This window comes from Mytilus galloprovincialis, chromosome 10 (assembly GCF_965363235.1).
Source record: "Mytilus galloprovincialis chromosome 10, xbMytGall1.hap1.1, whole genome shotgun sequence".
Taxonomy (NCBI): domain Eukaryota; kingdom Metazoa; phylum Mollusca; class Bivalvia; order Mytilida; family Mytilidae; genus Mytilus; species Mytilus galloprovincialis.
In genome coordinates, this window is record NC_134847.1 from 69,175,681 (window position 1) to 69,186,583 (window position 10,903).

At 30.6% G+C, this 10,903-nt stretch overlaps 1 protein-coding gene across 1 annotated transcript in view; it reads left to right on the top strand.

The window, feature by feature from the left end:
- Nucleotides 1-10,903, top strand: part of LOC143048245 (17S U2 SnRNP complex component HTATSF1-like) — a 28,123-nt gene extending 17,220 nt beyond the window's left edge. Inside the window, exons 7-8 of the mRNA XM_076221804.1 lie at nt 5,057-5,146; nt 10,250-10,903. Coding sequence (XP_076077919.1) covers nt 5,057-5,146; nt 10,250-10,699 — 540 coding nt within the window. The 3' untranslated portion in view covers nt 10,700-10,903. The remainder of the gene's footprint in view (nt 1-5,056; nt 5,147-10,249) is intronic.

The following is a 10,903-nucleotide window of genomic DNA, read 5'->3' on the forward strand; positions in this document are numbered from 1 at the left end:
ACCCCATAGTCATGGTCTATTGACTTTAAAACTTTTGCTTATTGAAATGTATTGGTTTGTGATTAGGTCATTCAAGGAGAACCATTAGAAGTAGGCCAGTGGTAATTGGTATTCAGTTGTATAAGCATTAGCACATCTCATTTCCATGGAGAATGTATTGCCCGCCCCCTCAGTCATGGTCTATTGATTTGAAACTTTTGCTTAGTTTTCATGTATTAGTTTGTAATTAGATAATTTTAAGATGAACTGCTAATGTTCAATCAATGATATTTGGTATGCTGATTTATTGGAATTTGCAAGTATTGTTTTGATGGAGATTATATAGCACCAACCCCTCTTCATGGTTTATTGACTTTGAAACTTTAAAATAGTTTACATGTTAATGTTTGTGTTTAGATTTGTTTAAAGGGAATGACCTTTAATAAGTCAATGGTAGTTTAGTATGCAGATGTATTAACATTGGCACATCTCATTTACATGGATATTGTTAATCCGTATACCTAAGTCATGGTTCATTGACTTTGAATATTTGCATAACTTTTGTAACATGTTAAAGTATTACCATTTTAATTTCAATATTTACATAATTAAAATTACAAAAAGGCTAGGCATGTCTCTGTAATAACAGTTCATTTTTATATCTATGATAAAAAATGTTCCCTTTATACTTTTTTTAATAACTTCTAAAAGTCTGCTGCATGATATACACATTGTGCAACCAAAGTTATATCATCAGAATAATTTATAAGAAATATCTCAGAGTGATAGAAGTTTATAAAGGTAGCTAAATTTTGCTCTATACTGCAGTAAATTAGGATTAGGACTTTAGGTTATAGTAGGTGTTTATTGGTTAATTCTGATTCTATATCAATAAAATATACAGGAATTGTTATGAATCTTTGTTAATAAGACATTTCTAATGTCTCTCAAAGATAGGAATTCCAAAAATACTGCCAATGTTGTACCATCAGATTCCAGTTTAGAGTGTTTTAAGTGTTCATGAAGTATCACTTGACACTGAAGTTGTTTTATGTACAATATTTGACTACTGTTACCCATTTGATAATTAGAAATGTCTTGTCAATAAACTATTGAGACATACACAAGTACTTCAGGTATCAGATACCCTCTTATTAATTAACATACACAATCATTGTTAAAAACCAGAAGTGGCCTATTCACACACATTGAAGTGATTTATCTTTGCAGAGGTATATTTCCTTAAAATGAAGAGCAAGAAGAGCAAAGACTTGTTTCTTAGATTTTGTTTGTGGTCTTTTTTTTTCTCCCCCCAATCTGTTATACCTAAAAAAAAAAAAAAAAATATTATGAGGGATTTTTTTAGTGAAAATACTGAAAATACACCCTCAAGAAAATATTTCCATTTTACAGGACTTAACAGCAAGACAGGAGTGAATCACAAGGCAAATAGAAGCTTTTTTTGTCATAATCATTTATTTTATGAACTTATGTCCAGATCAAGTATATCATGAACGCTTTAGAACATATTGGTCTTTATAGAAAACAATACTTGTGAGGCCATGTATAAACATTTTGGTGTCTTGTGGAGAGTTGTCTCATTGTCAATCATACCACATCTTCTTTTGTTATATTTTGGTTGTCATTAGTACCACCTGAAGTGAGACTTAACATACAACATTAAAATTGTACTAAATTCTAATATACATGGCAAATTTTACTTTTATTTTATGTTAAAAGGAGTATCTTTTAAACTGTAATGATAAAAATATTGTAGCAAAAGATGTTTTACCTCATAAAAGAATTAATAAAAAACATAATAAATCTGAACAGAAAAAATATTTTATGTAGTGCAATTTTATAATGAAAAATGCAACTTCTACAAGAATTCTTTTTGTCATTTTTTATATGTTAGTGTAATGGGTCTGGTAGAGGCTTAGTGATGTTTTAATAATATAAACTACTAGCATTGGAATTTGTACATGATGTAGTTGATGTAGTTTGTTTGTATACGTAATGTATGGTATGTCTACGGTACATATTTTATATCATATTTTACATGATTCCACGTGTCCAACACGGTCCCTTGCTGTCTGTAATTGCCATCAACAAATGGTAGAGACTTTGAAAAACAAATTGTGATATGTTTTCTTACATTTTTTCTCTGATGTTTTAATTACATAATTTATGAAATAAACATGCTGTACTGACATTATTTAATGTTTATATTATGATATGGAAGATAATTTCAGTCTAAACAGCCTTCTACTGTGATGGAAAAAACAATATAAAAATGTTTATAAAAAAAAAAAAAAAAAAAAAAAAAAAAAAAAAAAAAAAAACAAGAGTGGAAACCTAATTACAATATCCAATTATTTAAAAAATGAAGATATGAATGTGTTCTGAAGTTTTTATATGTACAGGTTCAAGAGAAATATTTGACAATACAGAATTCACAATATTTCAAAACAATTCGACCAGATAGAAAGACTCTGGAATCTTTAAGGCCAAAATAATCGTTTTATTATAATGTTTATCAAACATGAAGGTTCTTATGTTATTATGAATAAATTATGCACTAAAATAGAAAAGGCTGTGAAACATTTGAGGCCAAATTACATTACAATGTCTCTAGGAAACATTATACACTATTGTACTGATATTTATAGCTAATGAGCTTACTTTTTCTTACATATTGAAAGTAATTTAAAGTAATTTAAAACCAATTTGTTTGGTAGGAATATTTTGATATCAAATATAAAGAACCCTTAAGTTAACTAATTTGTCATTTGTGAAGAAAGTGATTACACTTGATTTAAGTGTTTATGCAAGCTGCATGCTATTGCAAGATTAGTTTAAAAGGAAGTTTTCATAACTTTATTATATACATATTACTGCAAAATATAAAAATTTGACCTGTTTTTTGTCTGGATTTTGTGAAAGAGTTGTTTATTCGTCCTTTTTCATGTTGTGACTTTTCTCAGACTCTTAGAAGATAAATTAAATTAAGAAAAATTGTGGAAAAGGTCAATACTTGGTCTACGTTTTGGTGAGAAATTTTGAAATAAGTACGAGAAAATGCATTCAAGAAAGAAAAATATAACATTTTCAATAACTGTTTTATTAAAATATATAATTTCATAAATCCGAATCATATGCATTTGATTTTATTTTTTGAAATTTTTTAGACCTATTTTGAAGAAAACCTTTTAGAAGTGAATTTTTTGTAGTCATTTTACATTCAGGACACCGTTAAAATCCTTTTGATCTTCAATAAACGCATACATTTATGCATATTTTATTTAATCTGAACCCTCTATACAAATTGCAGTTGCACAGTTAGCTCATGATGAGTTGCATTTTGAAAGAGAAATTGACATTCTTATAACTAATTAGTAAATGGATAAAACTATATTTCGAATATATAGAAGAATTTTTATCTTTCTTGATCTTAATGGATGATCAGTAGGGAATACACATTTTCTGCTGAGATTTATAGCTTTATTAAACTACAAAGAACTGCTTATGTAATCTCATTGTAAAAAAACAAATGGAGATGTAAATTTCCCAGAGAAAGTCAATATATATTGTAAAATAGAAGTATTCAATGTACTTTTATTTTTAGTTGTTATTATTGGCTACCTGAAGACATTTAACTACTATAAATTTAGATTATTCAGATTTCAAATTTTAAGACTTTGATAGAGATGCATGTTTTACAAGCATGTAAATTACAGCAGCTTCAAGTCTCTTCCATTGATAATCATTGTATTATTCTTTCATCCCAAAGGCTGTTTTCTGCTCTTTGGACGGTTTGTTGTCATGTTGACACATTCCATATTTCATCTCATTTTAAAGCCAATTAGATTTAAAATCATTTTTAATGTCAGGTTTCATAGTTGGTCATTATTTCTATGAACATTGAATAGATTTAGCGACACATATTTTTCTGCTATACAAGAACTTTTAAAAAATTGATGAAATAGTTTTGTTAGGATGGCTTTAGAATTAAAATTGTGTAAGCCAGATGCACCCTATGTCTACAAAAGTCTCATCAGTGTCGCGCAAATAAAATAAGTTAAGGTGGTACCTAACACTACAGGGAGATAACTCTGTAAAATCAGCCAAATGTTTTAATAACGTTGTGTTGTAAAGGGAATATTAAGCTTCTCAATGATCAAAATTGGTGTTTGTCAATCTGCTATATAACCAGTGTAATTTTTCTGATAAATGGTTGGTTCAAAATTTTTGAAATTTATATATTTTGGTTAAAGGTTCAAAGTAAATACTTTGTCAAAATTTCATGAAAATTAAACGAGCCAAATTAATTTTAGTGAAAGTGTTGGGTACCACCTTAAGAGAACAAGTTTTAGCATTGATTCTTCTGTTGACCTTAAGTGGATGACCAACATTGTCAGTAAAACAAAAAATAGAATCTTCTTTATTAAAAAAATACATATTATTATTCTTTAAAAATGGGTCTGATTATAAAAATGTCAAAGGTTTACTAGACTGGACATGAACAAAATCATTCTATTGATATGGTCTAACTAACCCAATGATACTGTCAATAGGTATAGGAAGATGTTGTATGAGTGCCAATGCATTGGCAGATCCAGGGGGGTGTTCCGGGGGGTTGGAACCCACCCTTTTTTTGGGTCGATCAATGCATTTGAATGGGGACCTATAGCTTGAACCCCCCCATTTTAAAATGGCTGGATCCACCCCTGCAATGAGACAACCCTCCATCCAAATAACAATTTATAAAAATAAACCATTATAGGTCAAGGTACAGCCTTCAACAAGGAGCCTTGGCTCACATCGAAAAACAAGCTATAAAGGGCCCCAAAATTACAAGTGTAAAACCATTCAAACGGGAAAACCAACGGTCTAATCTATATAGAAAAAAATGAGAAACGAGAAACACATATAAATTACATAAACAAACGACAACTACTGTACATCAGATTGTCTATTAAAAAAAATTGGGCAAGAGTCAGCATTTACATATTTGGTCATAATTCCTCACCAATTTACTGTATACCACTAACACAAAAACATTTTTTTTTAATTTCAGGCTGATCCTATGTTAATCAATGAACTGAGAGATGATACAAGAACAGAATGCTCCAAGTTAGGGGAGGTGAAAAATATCAGACTTTATGATGTAAGTTAGGGGAGGTGAAAAATATCAGACTTTATGATGTAAGTTAGGGGAGGTGAAAAATATCAGACTTTATGATGTAAGTTAGGGGAGGTGAAAAATATCAGACTTTATGATGTAAGTTAGGGGAGTTGAAAAATATCAGACTTTATGATGTAAGTTTGGGGAGGTGAAAAATATCAGACTTTATGATGTAAGTTAGAGGAGGTGAAAAATATCAGACTTTATGATGTAAGTTAAGGGAGGTGAAAAATATCAGATTTTATGATGTAAGTTTGGAATCAGAAATGCAAAACCTTATTTAGAGTAATACTAATATATACTTTCAAATTTTTGGAATCCAAAATATGCAAGTAAATGAATTGTATGATAAACAAATTTGACTGAAAAAAATTGAATGATAATATTAATACTGACAAACTTCCTAGGATAGAAATTTATAAATAATTTTAATGCTGTTAACTCTACACGAATTCATATCTATTAGAATGTTTTTATATGAATAAGGAATTCAAAATAATATCGCATTTTTGCGCCTGTTCCAAGTCAGGAGCCTCTGGCCTTTGTTAGTCTTGTATTATTTTAATTTTAGTTTCTTGTGTACAATTTGGAAATTAGTATGGCGTTCATTATCACTGAACTAGTATATATTTGTTTAGGGGCCAGCTGAAGGACGCCTCCGGGTGCGGGAATTTCTCGCTACATTGAAGACCTGTTGGTGACCTTCTGCTGTTGTTTTTTTCTATGGTCGGGTTGTTGTCTCTTTGGCACATTCCCCATTTCCAATCTCAATTTTATCCTTTAGGCTTGTATACAGAATTTTTTAAAAGCAACCAAATCAGACTTTGTCAAATGAATATCAATATCCCATTGGCTAATATGAAATAAGATAAATCAGTATATTTTATAAGGCAATTATGTGGTTTTAAATTTATGTTTTGCAGATAGATATAGGAAGATGTGGTATGAGTGCCAATGAGACAACCCTCCATCCAAATAACAATTTAAAAAAGTAAACCATTATAGGTCAATGTACGGCCTTCAACACGGAGCCTTGGCTCACACCAAACAACAAGCTATAAAGGGCCCCATAATTACTGGTGTAAAACCATTCAAACAGGAAAACCAACGGTCTAATCTATATAAAAAAAACTATATTAGATATTATACTAATATAGCAATGTTCTGTCTTAGTTTTCCTGAATGTCTTGCCCTATATCATAAAACTATTTTTCCAGTTGCTTTTCATTGGTAATGAAAATATATGTTCCTCCTATGGGAAACAACTTGTACGTATGGATCTTTGATTATAGGATCAATTATGGAATTGGCAAATAAACAATTACAGCAGTTATTTCAATGTTTTACTGATTTAGGAGCAATTAATAATTTTTGGTATTTTTCCAATACAAAGTAATAAAAGCAATTTTATAAGTGTAAAAAAAAATGTTTGTTCTTGTATTTTGATGTACACTGCTTGAAACTGATGGTTAACAGTACTAGATTAGTTAAAAACCTTTTGATCACTAACATTTACTGAGAAATTCATCAGTAAAAAAGAGAATAGATATTGTCTAAGAGACACATGATGTACAAAAATGATAGTTAGATAATTTTACTCAATTATTAGTTAGTAAAGTAGAGAATGAATAGTGTGACAAAGATGAAAAAAATAATAAAGAAATGATACTTTTGAATGACTATTTTATATTGTACAAATAATACTGATGGGTTTTATTAATTTGTATGACTAAGGGACGACATCAAAAGATCAATGTAGGATAAAAAAACTTAAATCAAATAGTTTGGGGATGGGGTCAACATTGCTGTAAGTTTTTTTTAATCCAAAATCGATTTCACATATATCCATATAGGTAAATCAATTTTTCCCAAATTAAGTTAAGAGGAGGGGGGGGGGGAGGTCAGTGAAAAAACTATGTGAATTAAGTTTTTATGCCCCACCTACGATAGTAGAGGGGCATTATGTTTTCTGGTCTGTGCGTCCGTCCGTCTGTCCGTTCGTCCGTCCGTCTGTCTGTCCGTTCGTTCGTCCGTCCGTCTGTCCCGCTTCAGGTTAAAATTTTTGGTCAAGGTAGTTTTTGATGAAGTTTAAGTCCAATCGACTTCAAACTTAGTACACATGTCCCCTATGATATGATCTTTCTAATTTTAATGCCAAATTAGAGTTTTTACCCCAATTTCACGGTCCACTGAACATGGAAAATGATAGTGCGAGTGGGGCATTCGTGTACTGAGGACACATTCTTGTTTTATCCTACATTGAACTTTTGATGTTGTCCCTAAAGATATGAGCTGAGTGGGATAGAAATCACCCTTATGTAAATACATATCAATACATCTGTTATCCTATTACGGATTGAAATATCTCTATGCAAAGTCTATGAAGTCTGATATAAGATTCCTACAAAACAGACCAAAAGTTGTCATTAAGGTGGTACTTAACACTTTCACTAAGATCAATTTGGCTGGTTTAATTTTCATTAAATTTTGACAAAATATTTACTTTGACCCAACCGTTTTATCAGAAAATTACACTGGTTATGTAGCAGTTTGACAAACACCAATTTTTATACGACCGCAAAATTTGAAAAATTTTTCGTCGTATATTGCTATCACGTTGGCGTCGTCGTCGTCGTCGTCCGAATACTTTTAGTTTTCGCACTCTAACTTTAGTAAAAGTGAATAGAAATCAATGAAATTTTAACACAAGGTTTATGACCACAAAAGGAAGGTTGGGATTGATTTTGGGAGTTTTGGTCCCAACATTTTAGGAATTAGGGGCCAAAAAGGGCCCAAATAAGCATTTTCTTGGTTTTCGCACTATAACTTTAGTTTAAGTGAATAGAAATCTATGAAATTTTAACACAAGGTTTATGACCACAAAAGAGAGGTTGGGATTGATTTTGGGAGTTTTGGTTCCAACAGTTTAGGAATTAAGGGCCAAAAAAGGGCCCAAATAAGCATTATTCTTGGTTTTCGCACAATAACTTTAGTATAAGTAAATAGAAATCAATGAAATTTTAACACAAGGTTTATGACCACAAAAGGAAGGTTGGGATTGATTTTTGGAGTTGAGGTCACAACAGTTTATGAATTAAGGGCCAAAAAGGGGCCCAAATAAGCATTATTTTTGGTTTTTGCACCATAACTTTAGTATAAGTAAATAGAAATCTATGAAATTTAAACACAAGGTTTATGACCATAAAAGGAAGGTTGGGTTTGATTTTGGGAGTTTTGGTCCTAACAGTTTAGGAATAAGGGGCCCAAAGGGTCCAAAATTGAACTTTGTGTGATTTCATCAAAAATTGAATAATTGGGGTTCTTTGATATGCCGAATCTTACTATGTATGTAGATTCTTAATTTTTGGTCCCGTTTTCAAATTGGTCTACATTAAGGTCCAAAGGGTCCAAAATTAAACTTAGTTTGATTTTAACAAAAATTAAATCCTTGGGGTTCTTTGATATGCTGAATTTAAAAATGTACTTAGATTTTTAATTATTGGCCTAGTTTTCAAGTTGGTCCAAATGGGGGTCCAAAATTAAACTTTGTTTGATTTCATCAAAAATTGAATAAATGGGTTCTTTGATATGCCAAATCTAACTGTGTATGTAGATTCTTAATTTTTGGTCCAGTTTTCAAATTGGTCTATATTAAGGTCCAAAGGGTCCAAAATTAAACTAAGTTTGATTTTAACAAAAATTAAATTCTTGGGCTTATTTGATATGCTTTATCTAAATATGTACTTTGATTTTTGATTATGGGCCCAGTTTTCAAGTTGGTCCAAATCAGGATTCAATATCAAGTATTGTGCAATAGCAAGAAATTTTCAATTGCACAGTATTGCACAATAGCAAGAAATATCTAATTGCACAATATTGTGCAATAGCAATTAATTTTCAATTGGAGTTATCTTTCTTTGTATAGAATAGTAGTTGATAATATATGTTGGAAATTTGCCAGACATGACTATGATGTCATTTTCTATTTTTATTTGCCAATAACTTTATGTAAATAACTTCATTGGAAATTTGCCAATATAAAATGTTGCTGATGAAGCTTTTTTTCCTTATCTTATCTAAAATGTTTTTAGATAATGTATGTTGGACATTTGCCAGACATGACTATGATGTCATTTTCTATTTTTATTTGCCAATAACTTTATGTAAATAACTTCATTGGAAATTTGCCAATATAAAATGTTGCTGATGAAGTTTTTTTTATTGTTTTATACAATAAACAATGTATATTCACTTTTACTACCAACCAATCATTACCATTCAGTGATAACAAGCACTTTATTTTACATTTTAATATTTTATGATGTATTTAAAAGAGTAGTTATTGTTGCAAACTCCATTAGAAATTTGAATTGATATCAGTTTTGGAAAAAGGGAAACGGGGATGTGAAAAAAAAGGGGGGGGGGGGGGTTTAAATTTTTCTCATTTCAGATTTCATAAATAAAAAGAAAATTTCTTCAAACAATTTTTGAGAGGATTAATATTCAACAGCATAGTGAATTGCTCAAAGGCAAAAAAAAACTTTTAAGTTCATTAGACCACATTCATTCTGTGTCAGAAACCTATGCTGTGTCAACTATTTAATTTTAGATTTAAAAAGTTTGAAGAAGAAATCTTTAATTGATTTGTAAAATTTTGACATTTGTTTTGTGTAATGAAAAACCATGTAATGTCAAAAATTTGATCACAATCCAAATTCAGAGCTGTATCACGCTTGAATGTTTTGTCCATACTTGCCCCAACTGTTCAGGGTTCGACCTCTGCGGTCGTATAAAGCTGCGCCCTGCGGAGCACCTGGTTATCATTGAGAAGCTTAATATTCCATTAACACCACAATGTAATTAAAACGTTTAGCTGACTTTACAGAGTTATCTCCCTGTAGTGTTAGGTACCACCTTAATATTGTATTAGAATGTTCCAAACTCAATCCAAGTCTTATACATGTATATGTGCACTTGTATAATGTTGATTTGTATCTGATGGAGCTGATAAGTTGACAAAACAGTCTAAAAAGTATTTTGCTGTAAATACAATAGAAATAGTACGTTATTAATTTGTTCTTTTAGAACCATCCTGATGGAGTTATCACTGTCACAATGAAAACACCATGTGAAGCTGATGAAGTAATAAAACTACTCAATGGCCGATGGTTTGCCAAGAAAAAAATCACAGCAGAAACTTGGGATGGAAAAACTAAATATGACATTGAGGAATCAGAAGCTGAAAGGGATGAAAGACTGAAAAAATGGGGAGAATTCTTAGAAAAGGATGAACAGTCTCAAAGTAGTAATAATATAACAAATACAAGTGCTGAAAGTGCTGATAGTAAAGCTCCAGGAGATAGTAGTCAGAAAATTCAAATCTCACAAGATAGTCTCACCTCAATAGCTGATGTAGAAAAGGGGAATAACTCTACTCTCACCTCAGTAGCTGAAGTGGACAAGGGAAATAACTCTAGCAATGTTGTGACATCTGATAAAATCTCATCTGTTTCTGAACAAGATAAAATTAGCTGAATTGAAATTGATATTCTGAAACGATATTTACTATAGAAATGGATAACTATACTATCTGGATATAGTATATGTATATAGATACATGTTGTATCAACTTACTAAGTTTGAAACTGTTCCAGGTTGTTCATGTTTAGGAGAGTAGTATATATAGACATAAGCTTAACTTGGTTATTTTTCATTTTTAGAAATAAATTCAAAAAATCT